This window comes from Annulohypoxylon truncatum, assembly GCF_022578515.1.
Source record: "Annulohypoxylon truncatum strain CBS 140777 unplaced genomic scaffold F4807scaffold_13, whole genome shotgun sequence".
Lineage (NCBI taxonomy): Eukaryota > Fungi > Ascomycota > Sordariomycetes > Xylariales > Hypoxylaceae > Annulohypoxylon > Annulohypoxylon truncatum.
The window spans coordinates 556,019-578,343 of NW_025953799.1; the positions used below are offsets into that span (position 1 = coordinate 556,019).

General features: G+C 49.3%; 8 protein-coding genes across 8 annotated transcripts; 4 read left to right on the forward strand and 4 right to left on the reverse strand.

Annotated features, from left to right (window-relative positions):
* Positions 1-699: 699 nt before the first annotated feature.
* F4807DRAFT_423413 (uncharacterized protein) lies at positions 700-2,912 on the forward strand. Its single transcript, XM_047997771.1, has 4 exons — positions 700-857; positions 926-1,077; positions 1,136-2,193; positions 2,250-2,912. Exons 1-4 carry the CDS (start codon positions 821-823, stop codon positions 2,635-2,637), a joined length of 1,635 nt encoding a protein of 544 aa, XP_047854956.1. The 5' UTR covers positions 700-820; the 3' UTR covers positions 2,638-2,912.
* On the reverse strand, positions 2,913-4,512 carry F4807DRAFT_423414 (uncharacterized protein). The gene is made up of 2 exons (XM_047997772.1): positions 4,319-4,512; positions 2,913-4,205 (listed from the first exon to the last, which is right to left on the reverse strand). Exons 1-2 carry the CDS (start codon positions 4,336-4,338, stop codon positions 3,152-3,154), a joined length of 1,074 nt encoding a protein of 357 aa, XP_047854957.1. The 5' UTR covers positions 4,339-4,512; the 3' UTR covers positions 2,913-3,151.
* A 166-nt stretch (positions 4,513-4,678) lies between these two features.
* Positions 4,679-6,022, reverse strand: F4807DRAFT_423417 (CHD5-like protein-domain-containing protein). Its single transcript, XM_047997773.1, has 3 exons — positions 5,804-6,022; positions 5,556-5,742; positions 4,679-5,487 (listed from the first exon to the last, which is right to left on the reverse strand). Exons 1-3 carry the CDS (start codon positions 5,894-5,896, stop codon positions 5,114-5,116), a joined length of 654 nt encoding a protein of 217 aa, XP_047854958.1. The 5' UTR covers positions 5,897-6,022; the 3' UTR covers positions 4,679-5,113.
* Positions 6,023-6,068: 46 nt separating this feature from the next.
* On the forward strand, positions 6,069-7,578 carry F4807DRAFT_66152 (uncharacterized protein). Its single transcript, XM_048003318.1, has 2 exons — positions 6,069-7,380; positions 7,440-7,578. The coding sequence occupies exon 1, from the start codon at positions 6,346-6,348 to the stop codon at positions 7,357-7,359; it is 1,014 nt and encodes a 337-aa protein (XP_047854959.1). The 5' UTR covers positions 6,069-6,345; the 3' UTR covers positions 7,360-7,380; positions 7,440-7,578.
* Positions 7,579-9,519: 1,941 nt separating this feature from the next.
* Positions 9,520-11,572, forward strand: F4807DRAFT_66230 (acid protease). The gene is made up of 3 exons (XM_048003319.1): positions 9,520-10,042; positions 10,104-11,199; positions 11,261-11,572. Exons 1-3 carry the CDS (start codon positions 9,866-9,868, stop codon positions 11,542-11,544), a joined length of 1,557 nt encoding a protein of 518 aa, XP_047854960.1. The 5' UTR covers positions 9,520-9,865; the 3' UTR covers positions 11,545-11,572.
* Positions 11,573-12,445: 873 nt separating this feature from the next.
* On the forward strand, positions 12,446-14,405 carry F4807DRAFT_459817 (transmembrane amino acid transporter protein-domain-containing protein; the record flags this gene model as incomplete). Its single annotated transcript, XM_048001422.1, has 3 exons — positions 12,446-13,417; positions 13,523-13,685; positions 13,768-14,405. 3 exons carry the CDS (start codon positions 12,446-12,448, stop codon positions 14,403-14,405), a joined length of 1,773 nt encoding a protein of 590 aa, XP_047854961.1.
* Positions 14,406-17,751: 3,346 nt separating this feature from the next.
* F4807DRAFT_423428 (uncharacterized protein) lies at positions 17,752-19,077 on the reverse strand. Its single transcript, XM_047997774.1, has one exon. It carries the CDS (start codon positions 18,470-18,472, stop codon positions 18,209-18,211), a length of 264 nt encoding a protein of 87 aa, XP_047854962.1. The 5' UTR covers positions 18,473-19,077; the 3' UTR covers positions 17,752-18,208.
* F4807DRAFT_459818 (Rho type small GTPase) lies at positions 18,562-19,636 on the reverse strand (the record flags this gene model as incomplete). Its single annotated transcript, XM_048001423.1, has 5 exons — positions 18,562-18,717; positions 18,840-18,974; positions 19,055-19,252; positions 19,482-19,509; positions 19,569-19,636. The coding sequence occupies 5 exons, from the start codon at positions 19,634-19,636 to the stop codon at positions 18,562-18,564; spliced, it is 585 nt and encodes a 194-aa protein (XP_047854963.1).
* Positions 19,637-22,325: the final 2,689 nt, after the last annotated feature.

A 22,325-nucleotide genomic window follows, 5' to 3' on the forward strand; every position in this document is an offset into this window, starting at 1 on the left:
GGTTACCTTGGGAGAAGCCCCGAGGAATTTGTAGTTGAACCTTGCAGAATCGTTGTTGAAAATGAATTTAAAGAAAATACTATGGAAAAGATATAGTATGTTCATGTTCTTTTTAATATTCTACGTATGCCAATGTTGGATGAGAGACTTGTTAATCTTGCTGATTCATATCCTTGGAAAATTGGTCGACTTATACGAGAGTTGGCAGGTTGGTAGGCCTGTTTCTGTCTGCAACGTGAGCTCGTCTAGCTCATTAACCGTCCCATCTAGATGGTCTAGACTCTGCTGAAAGTGAGTTTGGACAGTGGCCGCTAGGACAGGATAGAGATCGGACCGTATCCAGGATCTAACCTAGATATGTAGATATCTGACCAATCGCTGGATATGCTGTTGATCCTTGAAGATTATGATGGTCTCACGGTGAAGTCTGATTGTTATATAACATTAAAGACGTGAGTTGGTTTTGTGTTGTTTACCTATTTGTAGTTGATTCCGATTAGTTGTAAAGCTTCCAGGCTGTTGTGCACTTCCGAGGTTAGGAAAGCTCAGCTGGTAGTTGTCATCGCCCTGTAATATGGGGCTCAGGTATCCTATTCAATCATTCAACAACGACCTGATTCGTTGCGCTAGGTACCTAGATACTTGGTTACTTAAAATAACCTTGCGCAAGTACAGGTACCAAACTTCATTAAACCGCAACGGCTTACGTGTGGGTTGCGGATTTGTAGAACGGCGCAACGTCTCTCTAACATCTTTCCAGACCACATGCCCTTGATATTACTCGGCTAAAACTCGAAGCCTCGCGAATGATTATTTCACAATGGCTCCGACAGAGCCGACACAGCAGTTAAATACTGGTTCGTCGCCAACTGTTCTCATTATCCTCTCGCCGGATAATTGCAATAAACTAACAAACATCGTTTAGGTGCTAAGAAAAAGAATAACAAGAAAAAGAAGAACCACGCAAAGCCGAAACCGGTCGAAGACGGAGGCAAGGCTCCAGAAACAGCCCCGGATGGAGAACAACCCGAGGATGACGGCAATGGGTCCGACGATCTGGATACGGCCATACCAGAGGTAAATCCGGCCAATATCAAATACAGACCCTCCAATATGGAACTAATAAAATTGGCAGGATACGGTGCAGGAACCTGTGAATGGCCATGCCGCATCACCAACTACCAATGGCCATTCCGCTCAAGAATCGAGTACGACAGAAACGACCGAATCCACAGATACAAGCGCCCGACTTGATGCCATAACACAAGAACGGGAGGCTTTGAGAGCGGAGGTAGAACAACTACGGAAGCAATTAGAGAGTATACAAGAAACGCATACGCAAGAAACGAGCCAGCTCAAAACAGAATTAGAAGAATCCGAGGCAGCGAAAGAGCAAGTCGAGGAACAATATCAATCGCTCGTAGAGAGGGTAGAGAAGATTAAAGAAAATGTCGGTAATCGATTGGCAAGAGGGAAAGAGGAATTAGAAGAAGCAAACCAGCGTATTGAAGAGCTTGAAACCCAAAATGAAGATCTCCAGAAGAGCGCACAAAACTCGGAGGACGAGATCGAGAAGCTAAGAACCGAACTACAAGATGCCACGAGGGAACTATCCAGTTTGCGAAGTCGCAATAACCTTTCACAACACAACTCCTTAAAGGAAAAGGAGGATATGCTAAAACAAATCCAGCACCTAAGAGAAGAGGCGGAGGCGGCAAAAGATGCAATGGGTGACTGGGAAGTTTTAGCAATGGAAGAGCGATCAATTAGAGAGAGCTTAGCCGAGAAAGCAGCGGCGCTTGAGGAGCAACTTTCGACACTGAGAGAAAGCTACGAGCGAGCTGCTTCTGAAAGAGACGGCCAATCGCAAGCTGTCGACAGTCTCCAAAGAGCGCTACAAGAGATACAGGAAGCTCGTAAGAAGGAGTTACGAGAGATGGTCGAGACATCCGAGGAGCAGCTCCAAGCACTCAAGAAGTTAGTTCTCGAAGCCGATACAAGAGCTACTGAAGCAGAGAAGGTCAAGGAATCGCTGCAAAAAGAGCTAGAGCGGACGGCGCCATTCGAGAAGGAGGTGAAGGAAAAGAACCTCCTTATCGGAAAGTTGAGGCATGAAGCTATCGTCCTCAACGACCATCTGACGAAAGCCCTTCGGTACCTCAAGAAGACTAAACCCGAGGATAGCATCGATAGGTTTGTTCAACACCATCTACCAAATCATCCGCAGCACCCAGACTAACTCGGCGCAGGCAAATTGTTACGAACCACTTCCTCCAATTCCTCGCCTTAGATCGTTCCGACCCCAAAAAATTCCAAATCCTCCAAATTATTGCTGGTCTTCTTAATTGGACAGACGAGCAGAGAGAACAGGCCGGACTAGCCCGGCCAGGAACTTCCACTAATAGCCTTCGTCTCCCGAGTTCTCCGTTCCACAGGACGCCTAGCACGCCGTCCCTGACCGCGGATTTCTTCTCGGAGCCGACGCCAACCTCGACCACGAAGGAGTCCCTCGCGGATCTGTGGGCCGGGTTTTTGGAAAGGAGCGTAGAAGAGGCCTCGCAAACGGGCGGGTCGAGGAAAGGTAGCATGTCGAGCTCAGCCGGCGCGACGAGGCCAGATACGAGAAGTGGTAATTAATATCGGGTAGTAGAGGCCCCAAAGCTCTGTAGATCTAACTTACCTGTGTACACAATTGCTTCGTTCATTCCGTTGTTTTCGAGCACGATTACCTGTGATAAAAGATAAGCAAGGCATTACAATCATCTCGCGGCGTTTTTGTCGGTGTCGGGTACTGGTGGGATCTAAGGGGTTGGGCGAAGTGTAGGATGGCTTGAGATAGTTGATAGGATCACTACTTAGGCTATGGAAGTGATTGCATTTGGGAACTCACTAAACATTGATTCTTCGTTTACTCGACTCTTTGCTGTGATGTACCTTGATCAACCTGTTGGAACTACCATCTACTCGTAAACCCGCAGGTTTAACTCGAGATACTTAATCAAAACACACACAATTACACAAAATAACACGCAAATTCAACACCACAAGAACTGAACTGAGCTGAAGTCTAAAAGCAAAATGATATTCCATCTATTAACGCTTACAGGTAGGCAGGTATCTATACACCCCCCCTCCCGCCTCACCAAGCCAATCACCCCACAACACTCTCCTGAACAACCTGCTCCATCCTCGGCAGCACATTCAACGCATACGCGTCGGCATCCCTCGTGATATCCTGGATATTAATCCGATTCTCCAACGCATCGTTCACGCCCTCGACCACCTCCCTTTCTTCCATGACCTCGCGCATGAGCCGGCCCTCGTGCTGCCAGTACGCCTGCGTCCGGGCCCTCAGGTCCTCGTCGCGGATCGCCGTGTTCTTGACGATGCCCACGGCGTTCATCCGGCTCTTCGTCGCGGCGAGCCGGCGCGTGACGGCCTCCACGCGCTCCGCCGCCGACGGCGGCGCCGCGAACGCGCGGTTCGTGCTCGACAGGTACAGCAGCGCCGCGAGCGCTAGATCGGACAGCGCGAGCGTGACCAGCCGCGCGGCCCGCGCCGTCCAGAAGAAGAAGTCGAGGTCGGCGAGCCGCGTCGCGCGCGCGTTGGCCTGGTAATTGTACGAGCTGGCCAGGTACGCGTCGAGCGCGGCGCCCAGTCCAGCCGCTACGGCAGCCGTGGTGCGCCACTTGGGTCCGTGGACGCCGGAGACCAGGTCGGAGGTGGCGAGGGAGACGACGACGAGGTTGGCGAGGTGCGGGGCCAGCAATGCCGGCAGGGCGTAGTAGAAGTACGATCGCGGGTCGTCGGAGGTGCAGAAGGGGCAGGTGGCGAGGACGTCGGGGCCGTGCTGCAGGTACAGCAGGCGCGACTCGAGGTTGACGAACTTGGCGCGCAGGACGGCGTCGGCGGGGGCGAGCGCGTTGTTCGGGCGTAGCGAGGCGAGCCGGTTGAAGAGCACGTCCGTCGGGATCTGCAGCCGCGACTGCGTGCGCGCGAACACGTTCTCCGGCGCGAAGGGGGGCAGCGCGCGGACGAGCAGCACGGCGGCGGTGGTGACGAGGATGACGAGGGCGCGGAGCGCGGATGGTGGGAGAGGTTGGACGGACACGCCGGCGGCGGCTGGGGCGGCGCGGGCGGAGCGGTAGTAGTTTATCGCTTTGGGCAGGAGCATGGGCCCGAAAAATATGAGGAGGGACTTTATCCTGGGGCTGGGTTAGCTTCAGATGTTCGGAAAACGAATGTGGTTCAGGTTGGCCAAGGGCGACGTCGAGGTCGAGGGTGAAGGGGAAGGGATGGGAGAGGGTGGGATACTCACGTCCCCCAGGGAATCGCCATCGTGTCGTTATATTGGTGATTGCGTGTTTAACATGCCGAGCAGTAAAACATATGTATTAGCTGTCGTATATGTTGTTTCTTGTAATCTAGTAATTAGGAGGCCAAGTTGGCCGGTTCAATGTTCAATGTTCAATGTTCTAAGCTTTGTATGTAAGTTTGTCCTATTCAAGATCGTCACTGCTGCAAGTACTTGTACATCCGCACATGACGCAACTTGTTCACAAAGAGCATGAGGACAGGGGTTTGTGATTGGTAGGGTCCCTGATGCTCCACTCGTATCTATTTATTTTCTTTAAAAACTTCACACTAAGGATTCAAGCTTTACTCTTCTACTTCCCATAAAGTCATTTCTTCATGGTAGAAGATTTATACACATCATTGTCAAAGTTGAGTACTTGGTGAATCAAGGGGAATATGAATTGCACATCAAAATTACCGGTTTCGCTCGAGATACGCTCAGGACTATGATAAAAGTTGTCCTAGAGCCGAAATGGAAAGCGTAGGAATCATATCAAGGTAAGACTATTATGACATACATGTTGATGGCACTTTCGAAGCTTTGGCGATCTCCCTTCTCGATGGTCGTTAGAGTCAATATGATGCCTAGAGCGACCCAAAGTACTCTGCCAAGAGTCATCTCAATCGTGTTACAGAGTTCCTAGCTTCTGCGATGAAAAACTCTGCGTCAAATTAGATGAGAGACATGCCTCCTACCTACTATGATAGGTAAACTCGGTAGTCCATATGTATCTATGTATTCCGTTATCCCGTGTATTCATGAATCCTTCTTATTCTTCGCCTCCTGTGACTTGGGTATCGGACCCTTCTCCATGCCGACCCCGACTGGTTGCTTCTGAGCCATCTTTGCGCCCAGCAGCAACCCTAGAATTGCAGCGATAGTATCACTGATCAACAAGACCACTCCGGTGCAAGCTGTCTGCCATGATGCGATGCTAACGCTGCCGATGGGTGCTCGTGGGAAGGATAGGATCCATTCGACGTAGTACGGGAACCAGCCTTGCGGAAGCCAGAACATCGGCTGCTTTGCATACCAGAAGGGGAGGACGAATTTCAGGCCAGTCGTAGCCAACCAACGTACAATGTTGACGGATCGATCGAAAGTCGCCTTCGAGGCTTCGTGGGAAGTTTCTTGTGGTGCATATCTGTTAATATTTATCCCCACTTTCGAATTTTTATGCGTTTAGGGAAGAACATACTCATCTTCTCCAGCTGCTCGAGGAGCTTGTCATGCTGTCGTCGGAGCTTCGCCCATTTCGCAAACTGATCCTGGCTGCTCGTAGCATTCAGGTCGCGGCGGAGGGAGAGATATTCTTTTTGCAGCTTCTTCTGCTCTGCGGCTTGCGCCGAGGTCTGTGTCGGGAGGGCTAGATACAGGTTCCATAGCTACACCGTGGTCAGTTCACCACTAATACGTTAATGCGCTGCATTCGGGAAAAGATCTCACTAGATTATTTATCGTCGCGGCGCCCACGGTATTTACCAGATGAGCGCCTAGCTCGACGAGAAATACCAAGAGAAGTAGGGATATGGACAACATTTCTCTGTCTTTTTCGTCCCCAAATACAGCTACACTGGAGTTGCAAAAGATACGTCACAACTTTGAGGGTAAGTTTGGCCGCGAAGACTAGAAGCTCTGAACCTTGAAATCGTGGCCTTATCCGATATGCACGATTGAACCTTGGAGCCCTGATGAGGCTTAGGCTTGTGCGTTGTCAGGCATAATATGCATTTATGGAAGTGATTCGTTTACTCAACATAACCCCACCATCCGGGCGGTACACATATATGATTTATTAGGAAAACGAGGTTCAGAAGTTGTCCTCCTATTATTCCCGGTTCTGTTGTCCTATATCCACTACTACTTTCCATGATATCAAGGAATCTCCAGGGCTATGACGAGTTGTCTGTTCATGTAACAGGGAATTGAATAAGATGGCCATCACCTTATACTGTTTTATCAAACCGAATCCATGACCGACACGTGCAATGTCCCGCTCACTAGACAAAGATCTTCTAGCTCACTTGAAAGCCGACGATCCAAATAAAGTATACAAGGATATCTCGACGTTGCTTACAGATTTGCCGGACAACGAACTGCTGGAGATCGAATTCCTTGGAAAGAGTCACCCTCTAGAGTCAGGAGTCAACTACCTAAGAGATGGTGCGGCCGTAGCGGTTCCTAAGCTAAGACTAGCTCAGGCATTCTTCGTTGCCCGTCAGATACTGCAAAGCTCTCGAGAGGATAGCTCTATCGACAACACCGACGCCCTGGCTGCGACGGCTGTGGTGCTTCTTATGGACCCTGAGCATTTGACAGCTGCTAATACCAGGAAACGGCTGCTCATATCAGCATTAGGAACGGGTGGACAAAATGAATTATTGTTAAGTCGGGAGAAGCAGTTCGTGGATAGCCTCATCACGTCGAGGTTGCACCGCCATACCAAGTCCCCTACTCTCTGGTCGCATCGTCGCTGGCTACATCATCTACTTATAGCCCATAATGTCTCTATAGACTTGAAGTACGAGATAAAGAACGTCGTCATAATAGCAGGAACCCGGCATCCTCGCAACTATACCGCCTGGAACCATGCTCGGCTCCTATTAGATCTCTGTCCGGAACATGCTGATGATGTTACTATTGATGTTAAGGACTTCTGCTTGAAGAATCATACCGATATTTCTGGCTGGAGTTTCCTCATCCATGTCATAAGCAGACTTGGAAATGGAGAAAGCCGTCGCGAGACCTGCTCCTCGATTCTCGCGGAAGTCCTTAACATTACAGATTCGTTACGTTGGACAAATATTTCCGTCTGGGTATTTCTGCGCAGCGTAGCGGCATCTGAGCTTATTAACGATCAACAATTTGCGTCATTCTTGACCGTGAATAAGAAACTTGTTTCCATAACGCCGAAAGACAGCGATCAGTGGAGAATCTTGGATAGCGCACGAGAGTGGTGCGAAAACCGTCGTCTTCCTACGGTCTCAGATGTGGCGGGGTGAGATGAGATCAGCTCAGCTAAAGTTGCCAACAGCAAAATATTAACGCCTCGTTGGTGTTGTTGGTGTCGATTGGCCACTCACAATTAGGGATGAATAGTCTAAGAATAGGTGATCAAGAAGGCTGAAACAGAGTACGCACGCATTATATGTCACCTACTTCCTTCTCATCCCTATCTCAGCGCCACCTTCTCGTAGTGGACAGTGTTGGACTGCGGAGCGCTACAAGTTGAGGCTCAGCTGTTGCACACAACTATCCGGGTACCGGCTGAGAAAGGCATTGTATGGCTCGGCAATAGACGCGCAAGTGACACTGACAGGCTTAAATGCCGTGTCGAGCTAACGCAGGGGTTCGACTTTACCGCACAGTGAACAGTGCAATATGTTCCTCCTATTATTATCTCATCACATACTGCATAGGTACTTACCTTACATTTCGGGCATCGATCCAGCCAACTTCAGAATTCTGATACACCTTGGCGATTATCGAAATCCTTCTCCCGACTTTACGAAGATCCCACGAGTGGCCGGAGAACCACTTGAGCTCACGGACATTGCAGGCGGCTGGATAAGACGGGATGGCGTTCAGGACGTTCTACGGTGCTGGTAATGCCAAGCTTTCCGTTCGTCGAGTTCATCCTCAGCTTTTACGCTGACGGATACGAGTGAGTGAACTCGGTTGCCTCGTGTCGACCTAGACTAGTCTCATCTTGATGCTAAACATCTCGGATCTAATTTCTATTTCGACGTAAGCACTACACTATTGACTTACCTACCTTATCGAAGAATTCGTGCTCTAGCCTATCTAGCCTGACTCGAGGACCACGAATATCTAGACTATTATCTCTTGTAAATAGCAATTGTTGGCCAATGTGAGATGTGCATACCGGGTTGGCAAGGACTTGATCCACTGATATGATTCCTCGAGCCAAGGATCTCCAGAGAATGCATTCTTGGCTGCTCATCCATTCCCGATCAAGAGCCTCTTCTGGGGCCACTGCCTGGCCAATGAGTCTAAGTCCCTGCAAGCAATCTAAAGATAATTCAGATACTGTATGGAGAATCCCCTACATATCGCCGAAGCTGTAGGCTCGGTTACCAGTCACTTTTCCAAAGGGCTCGATGGCGCCGATTGAAGTTCCAACACCTCAAGCACGGAGCAATGTTGTTAATATGCTAAGTTCGTCGTGGCAGAGCAAAGTGCAGATTAAAATATCTAAGTAGGCTAACGCGCTCTGCAAGCTGCACATAGTAGACAATCACTTTGGACATTTCAACGTATTCCGCCGCAAACACAGGGGATTCATCACAACCAGCATAAGCCGACCAATCACCTATCTATTACGACGAGGACCCAATTTCCCGAGTTGATCAATATAAAGGGAGGGTACTCTGCAGATACCTCCAAAATGGGTTACAGATGATTGGATTCCAAAGTCACATCCAAGTCACATCTGAGTAGATTAAAAGCCGGGAATCCACAAATGGCGCTATCTTTACCTACCCCTACATGGCCAACAGGGGATGCCCTTGAGAGTTCTTCCTTTAGTGCAAATGCGATTTATCATTTTTCTGGTAGACACGGAGAGAAATAGAACGTTAACAGCTTTTGGTCGTCTCTGGTCGTTAAACTGATCAGATAGCCGGTACAGGTAACGTATCTCTTCGCAGTTAACGCCATCCTCATCGGGAAAAAGCCAAGCAATCGGAGGTCCACGATGATGCTGGTTCTCGCTGCCGGCAGGGGCTGAGGAGACGATCAACTTGACTTTCCCCCTTCCACCCTCCATTTTCGACCGGCCTCCACACCTGGACATCTTAACCACCAACCTTACTTCTCCACAGCCATCCCATCCCGATCTCGTCCATACCTTTCTTAATTGTTGGCCTTGTGTAGTGTATATTGTCGTCTTTCCTCCCAGCGCCACATTACTCCGTCTTTTTTTACTTTTTGCTACCGGTATCTTGTCATCAATTAATAGACGGGGCGGCGGCCAGTGTTTGGAATTCCTTGTCTGTCTTATTTCTAAAACGTGTTTCTCCCGGTGGCGCCTGTCTTGGAATTCCAGATCGACGTATCGAATACTCACTTCCGCGAGACCCTACGTTCCTTGTATTATACTCCGGATCGTCGCTAACAACCTCCTATTTTTCGACTTATTCTCTTGGGTCGATTCGTCATCTTTCCTTAACTATCCGGCTTTCCAATGACGGTCCTTAATCTTTAATATTATAATATCTAGACCAGAGAGTCTGGTACTCTTGGCCCGTGAATCGCCAGGAGCAAACTGCATCGACGCACCCGATTGTCCTTGTAACGCCTTGCTTACTTCTTTAGCAAGCTTCTTTGTTCGAACCGGCTTTACGTTGCTTAGTCCAGATGTGTGCGCGGGCTTAGTTTACTATCAATTGCCTATATAGCGACCAACCTGGCGAGGAACCCGAGACGTCAGGTATTTCTAACGGGGGGAGTAGGTTGTGTTGGGATCACGCTGCGGAACTTTTCAATATGCATCGGAGCTTAACGTTGATCCAGCTCTTGTTATGGGTTACCGGGATCCATGCTTTCTTCCAGATTCCCAGGACCGGCTTAGACGAACGAGGCCATGGAGACGAAGCGAAACTTAACAAGCCAAACCCTCAGCTTGGATTTGTGACATTCAAATTGGTCCCGAAGCAAGCTAGTGTATGTTGAACTTCTAGAAGCGCGTAATTGGAATTCCGCTAACACGTAATACTGCGCGTAGGCTAAAGAGGTTCTCACGGACAAGATCACAAGAGTCGTTCATAGTCTAGCCTCCAAGTATGGATCCAAAGTACCGACGCGGTCTACTTCCTACGAAGATGCAGCCCTGCTCAACCGAGACAACGACTACAACGTAGTCAGTGCTGTCAAACCTACTGCTAGCAACGCCGTGGGTATCGACCAAGATGGAACCGACTACTCGTACTTCATCGAAGCCAACTTTGGCTCTGAAGGGAAATCAATGTACATGCTTGTGGATACCGGAGCTAGTACGACCTGGGTCATGGGCTCGGGTTGCACATCTAGTGCTTGCACAAAGCACAACACCTTCGGGCCCAACGATTCGAAAACGTACAATGATACCGGAAGCAACTACTCTGTCGAATACGGCTCCGGTGAAGTAAGCGGTCATGTTATCTCGGACTCCATCTCCATCGCCGGACTAAAGGTGACGATGCCATTCGGAGTTGCCAATGTCACCTCAGATCAGTTTTCTCAGTTCCCCTTCGAGGGCATTTTAGGATTATCTATGGTATCAAACACATGGCTTGCCTACGTCAGGGACGCCAAGTTGATCCAATCCAACGTCTTTGGGATTGCGTTAGCCAGGAACAGCGACGGTACCAATGATGGAGAAATAGCTTTTGGTGCTCCAAATAAGGCAAAATATACGGGTGACATTTCATACACGCCTATCCAATCCGGAAACAGTTGGGCTATTCCTATGGACGACGTGTTATATGATGGCAATTCGGCCAACGTAAAGGGTCGACAAGCGTATATTGACACTGGCACGACCTTTGTTTTTGGACCCCCTGACGATGTTAAGGCTCTGTATGCCTTGGTGCCCGGCTCTCAGACCACTGACAAGGGCCAAACATGGACTGTTCCATGCAACAGTAATGCCTCTGTCTCCTTCAGCTTTTCGGGACAGACCTATATGGCCTCGGCTAAAGACTTTACGTCTGCTCCGAATAGCGACGGTACTTGCCTCGGCAACGTGTACGGCATGGAGTTTGTGCCTGGGGCTTGGCTACTTGGGGATATGTTTCTGAAGAACGTCTACAGCGTATTTGATGTGGATCAGAAACGAATTGGTAAGCCACCTACTGTTGAGGCAGGCAAGTGTATGTCTATCAGAGCTAATTATGGATATAGGATTCGCCGCTAGAGCAGCTTCCAGCAGCAGTACTAGTAGCCCCAGCGTAACAACAATAGTATCTTCGGACGGTTCGACGACCATTAGCACGACAACCCCGACGGCTACGTCAAGCGATGCTGGTGTTGGCCTTGTTCCCCACGAGACGACGACAGGCACAGATAGTACAACTGGAACGGCAGCGAGCAGCTCTCCTAGCACGGAATCTTCAGGCCAGAGATTACGTGGATCAGACGCATACGCCTTAATCTCCATTATCTCGATGATCGCTATGATTATTTGATCGGATATAACTGGAGGATTTTCAGACAAATCTCGAATTTACATATTATATATACACTACAAATGCTCCGTCGGTGGATAGCACGGCCTAGTGCAGTGCATTCCCCATGGGGCCGCCTCTCTTTTAGATAGGGAGGCATTGCTGGCTTCTTGAATAGACAGGACAGCGGGCATGTGTGGAGGATGTACGAGGAAGAAAGAAGACTCGTAATAGCGCAGAACTGTACACGAATGATACCCGCCGCGGAGGAATAAATAGGTCGGCAGAAAGCCCAACATCAGCATGTATACATGCTGTTGGGCATTGTATGTAGTGGAAATGTAATGAACAATGAAATATTCTATTCTAATGGCTGCCATCATCGATTATTGTCTTCATTACGGTTAGAACTTCATGTCATCGATGTCACGGGGTCTGATGAAGTAGGGCCCCCTATTCTTAGAGAAGCCAAAGGAGAATAAATTAGGACTGGGACTAGCGCCTTCCTTTGGTGTAGAAACTACGGATAGCTTATATCAATATCGGACCGACCCCCAGCTGCCCCAGATATAAAGAAATTCGGGAAGGTATGACTTGAGGAGGGACCAGAACCAAGTATGAGCCAATCATCGTCGAATTATAACCCCTGCATTAGAAGAAGAATACGTACTATGAAGTCACATGCCGATAAGAATAAAATGACCGTATTTCGTACGGTTATCGTAATTGTTTCGTCCTCCAGTTGACACGGTCTACATAGCGAACACTGCCCGGATCCAGAAACTGGCCTATGTCGAGGCGCGGCTCAAGCTGACTTACGTACGTCAACAAGTAATTGCATCCGTTCCCAACACCACGAGCCGTTACCGAGGACGGAAGTTGACTTATCCATCCCTTGTAAGGATGCCTCCGTAATAACACAATGGCCAAGGCCACGACTTATAGCTCCTCTACTAGCAGAGAGCAACCGCGGAACGATACTACAACTACAGCTCCATCCGCCGAAGAGCAGCATGGCTTGCTCGCCGGTAACAACGCCTCCGACGACGAGGACGAAGACGAGGACGAGGATGGCATTATAGTGCACCCCGGCGATGCCGAGGACGGTGGTCCTCGCGACGACGATGATAATGATTCTACCCGCACACCGCGGACCCCTAGGACCCCTAACCGCGTCCGCTTCGACCTACGACCTACCAACATCCCACCGCCCGCGAACGGGCACAACAACAGTCACGAGCGCTCATCCGAGCCCTCCGACTACTTCGACTTCACCGAACCGGATAGTGCCGACGAGTATGATGACGACGACGACCACCATGATAACTCCACGCCACGGCACCCCCTACTCACCGACATCGAAGCGCCGTCGGTAACGCTGGCCAACAGCCTCGACGTCGACGACGACGTGCAGTCGTGGGCGGAGCGCGAGCGGCGGCGTCCCAAGTCGGGGATGCGGTCGGCGTTCATGAACATGGCGAACAGCATCATCGGGGCCGGCATCATCGGGCAGCCGTACGCGTTCCGGGACGCCGGACTCATCGCGGGTATCGTCCTGCTCGTCGCGCTCACGATCGTCGTCGACTGGACCATCCGCCTCATCGTCGTCAACAGCAAGCTCAGCGGCGCCAGCTCCTTCCAGGGCACCGTCGAGCACTGCTTCGGCAAGCCCGGGCTCGTCGCTATTAGCGTTGCGCAGTGGGCTTTCGCGTTCGGCGGGATGGTTGCTTTCGGCATTATCGTGGGCGATTCGATTCCCCAGGTCCTGCGCACTGTCTGGCCGGGCCTCGAGGATATGAGTGTGCTTTGGATCCTGGCTGATCGTAGGGCGGTTATTGTGATTTTCGTGCTGGGGATTAGCTATCCTTTGACTTTGTATAGAGATATTGCGAAGGTAAGCTTTTCTTGTTTAATTTGTTGGCGCTTATGAATGGTAGCTATTCGAGCTATTGCGATTATTTGGACTATTTGGACTATAGGCTAAAGTGAAGATACATAGCTCGCGAAGGCAAGCACGCTTGCTTTGATCAGCATGGTGATCATATTGATCACGGTCGTCGTCCAAAGCGTCCTTACGCCGGCCGAACGTCGCGGATCTTTTTCCACGCCGCTGCTTACCATCAACGATGGGATATTTCAGGCTGTCGGCGTTATTTCTTTTGGTAGGTCTATTCTATCCCGTACTCCTCTGAAAAAAAGAGTATACCCCTTTAGACCAACAACATGACACTGACGCAAGCCCAGCATTCGTTTGTCAACATAATTCTCTCTTAATTTACGGCTCCCTAAAAACTCCGACGATAGACCGCTTTTCGAAAGTGACACACTACTCTACGGGAATCTCGATGCTGGCATGTTTGACTATGGCACTCGCGGGATTCCTTACCTTCGGCGATAAGACGCTCGGGAACGTGCTGAACAACTTCCCGGCTGACAACACGATGGTTACCTTTGCGCGCCTCTGCTTCGGGTTAAATATGCTTACAACCTTGCCGCTGGAGGCGTTCGTCTGTCGGGAGGTCATGCTCAACTATTGGTTCCCGAACGAGCCGTTCAACATGAACCTCCACCTCATCTTCAGCTCCGCATTGGTCGTCTCGGCCATGACACTGAGCTTGGTGACGTGCGATCTGGGGATCGTGTTCGAGCTGGTGGGGGCGACGAGTGCCTGTGCGCTCGCCTACATACTACCGCCGCTGTGCTATATCAAGCTGAGCTCGAGATCGTGGAAAACGTACGTCGCGATGGGCGTTGTGGCGTTTGGGTGTGCCGTCATGGCTATCAGCATGTTCCAGGCTATTGGCAAGGTGATTAAAGGTTCGTCTGACTGCCCGACGTGGCTACCCGTCTCCGTCATCCTCCCGGTGAAGAACTATTGCTGACTATATATTTGTTTTCCTTGCAGGAGGGGGCGAACCGTCCCAATGCGTATAGACTTATAGACCCCTACAGCGCGTTGTCGTGTATTTGTATATTACTCCCGCATTTTTTTCATGTAATGCGATGCGATGTTTCTAGGAATACAAACGGGGAGGCAACCCGCATGCCCGCGGATGCGTTTGTTCATGTCCCCATAATCGAAAAGGGTCGTGACGGGGCGTCGATGTGAACACGTTGAGGCGTTTAGACGTCGAAATCTTTCATCGGACGACACCACCTTCGGTAGATGGCAGCTTGGCCCAGCTGCAGGCAACGGTATTCCGAGTTGGCAAAGCCCAGGAGATGTTCGTGTTCGTTGTGATTTGAGGAGGCGACCAGACGGTCGGGATCCGCCTGTCTGCAGCTATATCCACCCATGCCTTTTGATCCTCCTGTCTTCCCCCCCTTCTCATGCACGGCAACAGCAGCAAGCAAGGGTTGTATGTATGCGTTGAGGTTGTATCGCTTGTCGCGGGATGATGATGTTTGGCGGCCCTGGACGCTCGCGGCACTTTGCAGTCTTGACCTTTCTAGGCCGCTTACAGCATCCACGGCTTACAGATGGGACGCGCACATGCTGCACGATTGATTAGATAGTGAGGCCGCGTCTGGATGGGCCGATGCAAAGCACCACTTTTAGTATAGCCATTCAACCCACGCCAGCTCTTCTTTTCTGCTTTCACGGCCCCCTTGGATGCCCGGTATATAGATAGGAATAGGTAGAACGTGTTACCGGTATAGCTGTTGCATAACGAATTGTACGCCACAAGCGCCCTTTGACCGCATACACAGTCCACATTGAAGGCTTGTTTCTAGGGGTCCTATTAGCTCGTAGTCCTAGGCTCAAGCCATGGTCCTACCTTAACATCCATACATACATATCCCCACCATTCCCCTCCATCGTGGCACCGTCGACTTTCTTATACATAACACGATATTTCATGTATGTTTATTTTACCGAGCATGCACATACGTAGGAGACCGAGGGCCCCCATTCCACTCTACTACAGGATCGATCTTGAATTTTCTTGTGTCTATCCGTATGTCGGTCTCCTTACACATACGCGCGCGCGCACGCTACCCCAAGTTCAGTAATCCGTCGTCCCCGTTGGAGAAACGCAGATGACCTGCCGACGCAGCTCCCCATTAGGCAGGCTCCCACGCTCCGACGGGGACTTATGACTTGGCCTAGCGGCTGGTCTGAGACAGGTTCGGTGATGGTGTATGGGGTGCGCGCGCGTGTGTGCCTAGATATGTAGGTAAGTGTTGTACGCATGGACGTAGGGCGTAGTTAGGGTGGTGGCATCCATCCATCCCAAGCTATACCCTATATTACCATGTGTGTAAGTTGCTTAGGCGGACGATAACAGGCACGGAGCAATGGGAATGGATGCATTGTGTTTAGCTACATAACACTAGGCAGGTAAGGGATAAGGGGCGTGAAGCCAAAAAAAAAAAAGGTCGGGATGGTACAGAAAATAGAAACCGAGAGCCCGTTTCAATAAAACAGGAATCATGTTGAAGATCGAAAAGAAGATTACATCGATGCTATGGTAAGACGTATGATACCGTACATCATCATACATACATAGCATAGTAGTGTTTTGAGAGCTTGGTTTGTATGTACGTAGGGTATCGACGTATCGAACATATCGTGACCCAAGCTTGTTCTCTTCTGATCCCCCGATTGCACCGAACCCCGCTTACCACATTTATACATATCAAGCGTCGAACGACGTATAGACCATTACCCATTACCCATTACCCATGACAAGACAGAGCGAAGGAGATAAATACCTTGCCTATTCCCACATCCCATCCATCATCAACATCATACCACAAGACCTACACAAGATCTTTCTTGCCCTACACATCCAACCCATCGATCAACTTTTTTTGCACGATCTCCCGTCTGTAAGTGATATATCCCCTTCGTGTTATGTGACAACTCTCATCTCTTTCCGGGATCACTGAACGACCCTTACCCCTTCAACGCCCTGAGGACTCAACCCCCAGACTTGTGGAACTTATCTGCCTTACATATATACCCCTTCCTATTTGTCCACCTGCCTATCTGCCTATCTCTAGGTCTATATATACCAACGTATATATCTACCTAGCCCTCTATTCCTATATCTTCCCCCAGAAGAGGGGAAAGCAAGAAAGAGGGGCAGACTAACCGGCGTGGACTTTTGTCCCGCCGTGCCTAGCTATGCTACTCACCTAGTGCTTATAAGCTTGACTATCTCGTGGGACTCAGCTGACTGACTTAACATGACGGGTAGACACGGATAACCAAGGCTACGCCGAATCCTCATCAGTAACTCAAGATGCATAACTCAGCTTGCCCCAAGTGCGGAACCGCCTTCGACGGCGACTCCAAGAAGTGTGGCTCTTGCGGCGCTGTATGTTGATTTTCTATAAGTCCTTTATATATACATATACAATATCCCTTAACTACGTCTTATACACCCTGGATATCTCACACATATCCCTTCATCACTATATATATCTATAGCACCATCAACCAAAGCCATCTAAACACCCTTACTAACCCACGCCCAGACCTGCCCCGTCTAAGCCCCCATCCCTCACCATGGCCAAACGAGCGCAAACCAGGGGAGCCGGGACTTAATATATCGCCATCCACCAATCTACTACACCATTCGTTTTTCCCCCCAAGGCGTACATAATCCGGGTCGGCATGGACGACGGAATCGGGAAGGGGACGGGGGACGGGGAGATAAGGAGTCAAGGAAGGGGATTTTTTCAAATCGAAGCGGTATAAGCCGTGTTCGCGAAGAGGAGTGCGTTTTACGTTGTATTTCTTAACCATTCGATTTCCCACGTTCGATTCTTACGGAGAAGAGAAAGAGAGAGAGACACGGAGAGAGAGAAGCACACATTGGCGAAACTATGACTTGCCTTGCCCCTACGGCACCAAACCAGATAAAACTAGGTATCCTGACCAGTTAACTCCCCCTTTTTGTTTTTGTTATTGATGAGCTGCTCGAGTTTGGTGTGAAAATGGTGCTTTCGTCCCTGTGTGGCCTAGATATACGCCTATCTTGGCAGACAAGTCTTACAGATCATGTCATTATATGGGATGAACTCCCTTTTATCGTGCTCGAGGAAACATAAACATGGCAGCATTAGTACCTCGCAGCGTTAGCTGGTAAAAATAAGCAAGCCTCCGGCATGGCGCCTTGCCTCATGAGCCCAATGAAACCGGCGGGAAAAGTAGCTGGTGGCTGAACGTTGCCCGTGTTTCTAGAACTTGCTTACACAGTAAACAAGTATAATATCATATCATGAATCAGCTAGGCACTACATACGTCCCTAATATGACATCCTGAATCAATCTCACATGACCATCTCCAATGCGGCTACAATCCACGTCAGACTACAATACCAAGACCTCGTCTGAGTCACTTCGGCGAGCCCTTCAGGGAACTCTCCTAAAACGGGCGGTATCGTACAGCTATAGGCTACATGGAAGCTTCTCACAACACTGGTGACTTATACGGACACGCAGCAGCAGAAAGAACTCATCAGACACACAAGGTAGAGACCGGCAGGACATCAGGATATTAGTAAGGAGTATGATTGGGAAAAAAGACAGGTAGAAAGAGTAGCCCCTGCACAACAAATGTCCACTCCCTGGTTTGACCTGACGCGGGAATTATCAAGAGCAGTAAAAAGGAGAAGATTTATGATATAGCCGTATTCTCTGGGGTTGTCTCGCCAATCTTGACACACATACCACTCACAACACACCACCCACACTCTCTAACGGCAGCAAAGTTTGCCTATCCCCTCCTCCTCTCGATCCGTTTGGGAATTCAAGTACAATGATACCCGCTACTCCGTCACCAATATACTCCCTTTGTAAATATGGGAGACACGTGAAAGCTGTCCTGAGTTGCACGCCGGCCGAAGTAGCAATTGCGAGCAGACGAATCAAACTCCAGCCGAGACTATGGCGCGTAGGCGGTCCAACCCTTCCAGTCCGTCCAAAGCCCCTTGTCATCTGCGTATCCCGTCCGTGGAATGAACCTAGAAGGACGACGATGGATTACGACGGTAAGTCGAAGGTATCATAAAAGCCGTGTATATTGTTTAAAGGACTAAGCACTTAGAGTGCTTCTTCTGTCCTTTGCGGGACAGCAGGGCAGCGCGGGTGGCATGCTCGAAAACCTCCCGGACACCCTCGTTCGTCTTGGCCGAGCATTCAAGGTACTTGTAGGCGCCAATCTTCTTACGGATATCCTCACCCTACGAGAGCTTAGCAACTACGTTACATATATATAATGGGAGGCGAGGCTGTTATAGGACTGGTCGTCTCGTATCGAGACGCCACCCAGATACAGCAAAGCAAGGCTGAGATGAGAACTTACCTCTTCAGGAGAGACGGGCTTTTGGCTGGTCTTACGTAGCTCCTCGATCGTCTTAGCGTCGTAACGCAGATCCTTCTTGCAGCCGACGAGGATGATAGGTAGACCTTGGCAGAAGTGAAGAACCTCGGAAATCCACTATTGGTAGAGCACGTGTCAGCAAATTGCTTATCCGGGAAGCTTGATGCAGGCTGCATGGAGAATGGGAAATTGCTGACCTTCTCCTGAACGTTGTCCAAAGAATCGGGGGAGTCGACAGCGAAGCAAATTAGAATAACGTGGGAGTCGGGGTAAGACAGAGGTCGGAGACGATCGTAGTCTTCCTGACCAGCCGTATCCCATAAGGCTAATTCGACGTGCTTGCCATCAACCTCGACATCGGCGACATAGTTCTCAAAGACGGTAGGGACGTAGACCTATCAAAAAAAGAGATCTCGTTAGCATAATGCACCGTGCACTCGTGTTTGTATGCTGAAGCGCCATGGATAATCTTGATGATATCAATGGGCGACAAGGCGGGAGTTCGAATGTTTGGATGGATTTAGACGAATATCTATGTTCCTTTGTTTCGATGACGCGGGCGGGTTCTGTAGAAAATAGACGAGGGAAATGATGGTGATGATGACGAGGCAATCATTCTCTTACCTCAGGGAAAGTGCCCTTGGAGAAGACGCTGTTGCTGAGATTAGCATTGTGGCAAAGACGGGTTTGTTTTGGTGGTTGGCGACATACATCAACAAGCAAGTTTTACCACAGGCACCGTCACCGACGATGACCAGCTTTCGGCGGATCTCAGCCATGTTTGGGGAAGGATTATTGGATTAGGGGCAGAGAAAAAAAGGCGAGCTTTGGTCGGGGTATTCAGAGAATATGCAAGAAAATAAAAGAGTTCAAAAGGCTTGATGAATGGATTCTCGCAAGCGTTCGTCAAGTATCTCCCTTTGGAGGTTTGGATGATGGAAGAAGATGGAGGGAGATTAGAGATGGAGAATGTAAGAAGGAGGAAAGAGGTTAGGAAGGTAGTAGGTTAGAAGGTTGCTGCAATTGACAGCGGTAGGCGGTAGCACCAGCAAGGTATGTATCCTGGTAGGTCCTGGTAGAGGATAAGGCAGGCACTACGGCACTAAACCACTATGTGTGGAAGTTGTGGAAGTACATAAACACACATAAACACACTTTTTTGGCCTAAAGGTCGGGACACCACCAACCAATCCACCAAAGCAACAGCAGGAGCGGCGGTGCCGGTTCACCCAAATAAGCCAAATAAGGGACGCTGGCAACCACCCGGGGCAATCTGGGCAGTCACAAGTGCCTAACGCAGGCAGGGTTTAGTGGGACGTGTTAAGGAATTGTAGGCACTTTTGGTGAATAGTCCTAGCATTTAAGCGGCCAAAAGAACAACTAAAGTCCTTGAAAATCTACACACTACGGACGGATGTACCTGTACTTCCGCCTGTACATCTCAGGAGGACACACGTACCTACCACATGTTCAATTGCATTATGATGAGCTGGGAGAGACCCGCTGCACGTCCAGCTCTTGCTGCTTTCGCACTGGCTCGGCTTCTGCCTTGGAGTACAAGTACATTTCGACCATCACATCCCATTCCCATTTCACACATTTCACAGGCCTTGATTAGGTCCTTGCGCTCGGAAATCGAGGAGGCAACCCACCGAAAGCTGCGAAGCCCACACCTATTTGCCTACCACATACACTACAGACTTATGAGCCTATGAACATCGAATTATGCATCTCGACTATCGTAACGTGGGTCCGTGCGCAGCCCTCTGCCTTGCTTAACCTTTCTTGAATCTCATGCCATGATGGTATAGACATATTCTATGCGGATTATAATTTCACTAATACGATGCGGCGTTAGGAGTATATGAATCTATGGTTCCATATCAGCATAAGGGCAAATACCTGGAAAATAAAAGCTGTCATTGATAGGATCAAGAAGCGTGGCAATTCAAGAGGCCAAGAATTTATAGCACACTGTGAGAATACAGTCGAAGTCATATCTCATAAACTTTCCAAAAATCAGATCACCCCAGCTTATGAAGTGGACAGCATCAGACGCTGACTCAGAGAAAGGGGCGTTGGTGTTGAACACCGACGAGCCCAATATTGGATTGCACGTTGAGTATCACTGCATGGAATTCCTGTCACGATACGGAAGTGTTGCCGGAGAGATCATCTTCTAGTAGCAGAGACAGCGAAGACACCAAGCAGAACCAAGCTAGGCGGGCTAAGCATGTTTGCGTCGATTCGAACCTACTGCCTACTGCCTACTGCCTAGCTGTGCCTAGGACCTAGGACCTAGGTACCGAGCTAGGTAGATCTTCAAGGAGCTTGCGTCTTCGCCATTTGCGAGCTCTCACCGACTGAATACCGCAATAGCCATTATCTGATCCGCGCTTCAGCTGAGCAAGTGTGGCTCAGTACTATCATGTCATTCCCGCGTTTTCTCCCCTATCGCGCAATCGCAATCTGCTTTTCTTTGTTCTGCCACTCCGTTGATACGAGTTGTGGGGGTGTTCGGCATACGCGTACGAGCCGCCGCGACTCTATGTTTCATACGAGCCAACCCCGTGGCTTGGTACCGCCTAGCCTTCTTTTTTTTTTTTCTCTTCTCCTTCTCCCGTTCCCCCTTTACTTATTTTCTCCCCTTATATTTCTTTGGCTCGCCTAGCTTATTATCTTTACGGCGCTGTCAGTTCTATTCCTTACCAAACGGGTTAGACCGAGCTGTAAGACTTAGTTAGTCGCTGTAGCTTGGCTCGCTTGTGACGATGAACTGACTCGATACATCATCTAATCTATCCTACCTTGACACCGTACGAACAAAAAGAACAACGGCTTGATATCAATGATTTATTACAACGCATCAAAATAGAACCACATGTCGATGAAACATTCAAGATACTAACAACTAACATTTTTCAGAGTAAGACTTGATAGCCTTTTACTTAAATAAGTGATGGATGATTATCATTTCAAATCCAACTCTTTTAAGTAAAGTTTTAGTTCACTCTATTACTTTATAATACTAGACGGATAATCGACCGAAGCCCTATGTGTGATACCATGACATGTACCTTGCCAAACTTCGTGTAGAACATCAAACTTGCCATCAAACCTAGAGAATGTAGCATATGACGATAAGCTACGCCGGAGAGCACCCATATAAGTGATAATACACGAGAACACACGAGAGCATTGTAGTATCACATATCTACTATTTTGTATCAGCCGTACCTATACAAGGTAAGGGTAAATGTGCCTACGGACAAGTTGCAATTCAAGGTGAATCTGTCTATTATGCATGAGTAACACAGGACCCGATATGTTGGGTGAATGACCAGGTGGTTCAACAGAATATCAAAGTCCGGAGTAATAAGCTTTCGTGGCACGACGAAACCCGGCTGCAAAAGGGTGATTTCGTAAACCGGATTATATTCCCGGAGGATGATGTATCACTTGCCAAAT

What these genes read in the sequence shown, in the direction of transcription:
- F4807DRAFT_423413 (XM_047997771.1), top strand. Translation starts at nt 821, where the DNA reads ATGGCTCCGACAGAGCCGACACAGCAGTTAAATACTG. An exon ending in GACACAGCAGTTAAATACTG is followed by an intron (nt 858 to 925) that starts GTTCGTCGCCAA and finishes AACATCGTTTAG; the next exon opens with GTGCTAAGAAAAAGAATAAC. An exon ending in TGGATACGGCCATACCAGAG is followed by an intron (nt 1,078 to 1,135) that starts GTAAATCCGGCC and finishes TAAAATTGGCAG; the next exon opens with GATACGGTGCAGGAACCTGT.
- F4807DRAFT_423414 (XM_047997772.1), bottom strand. Translation starts at nt 4,338, where the DNA reads ATGGCGATTCCCTGGGGGAC. An exon ending in ATGGCGATTCCCTGGGGGAC is followed by an intron (nt 4,206 to 4,318) that starts GTGAGTATCCCA and finishes ACCCAGCCCCAG; the next exon opens with GATAAAGTCCCTCCTCATAT.
- F4807DRAFT_423417 (XM_047997773.1), bottom strand. Translation starts at nt 5,896, where the DNA reads ATGTTGTCCATATCCCTACTTCTCTTGGTATTTCTCGTCGAGCTAGGC. An exon ending in CCGCGACGATAAATAATCTA is followed by an intron (nt 5,743 to 5,803) that starts GTGAGATCTTTT and finishes ACCACGGTGTAG; the next exon opens with CTATGGAACCTGTATCTAGC. An exon ending in CGAGCAGCTGGAGAAGATGA is followed by an intron (nt 5,488 to 5,555) that starts GTATGTTCTTCC and finishes ATGCACCACAAG; the next exon opens with AAACTTCCCACGAAGCCTCG.
- F4807DRAFT_66152 (XM_048003318.1), top strand. Translation starts at nt 6,346, where the DNA reads ATGTCCCGCTCACTAGACAAAGATCTTCTAGCTCACTTGAAAGCCGAC.
- F4807DRAFT_66230 (XM_048003319.1), top strand. Translation starts at nt 9,866, where the DNA reads ATGCATCGGAGCTTAACGTTGATCCAGCTCTTGTTATGGGTTACCGGG. An exon ending in TGGTCCCGAAGCAAGCTAGT is followed by an intron (nt 10,043 to 10,103) that starts GTATGTTGAACT and finishes TACTGCGCGTAG; the next exon opens with GCTAAAGAGGTTCTCACGGA. An exon ending in TGTGGATCAGAAACGAATTG is followed by an intron (nt 11,200 to 11,260) that starts GTAAGCCACCTA and finishes TTATGGATATAG; the next exon opens with GATTCGCCGCTAGAGCAGCT.
- F4807DRAFT_423428 (XM_047997774.1), bottom strand. Translation starts at nt 18,472, where the DNA reads ATGACAAGGGGCTTTGGACGGACTGGAAGGGTTGGACCGCCTACGCGC.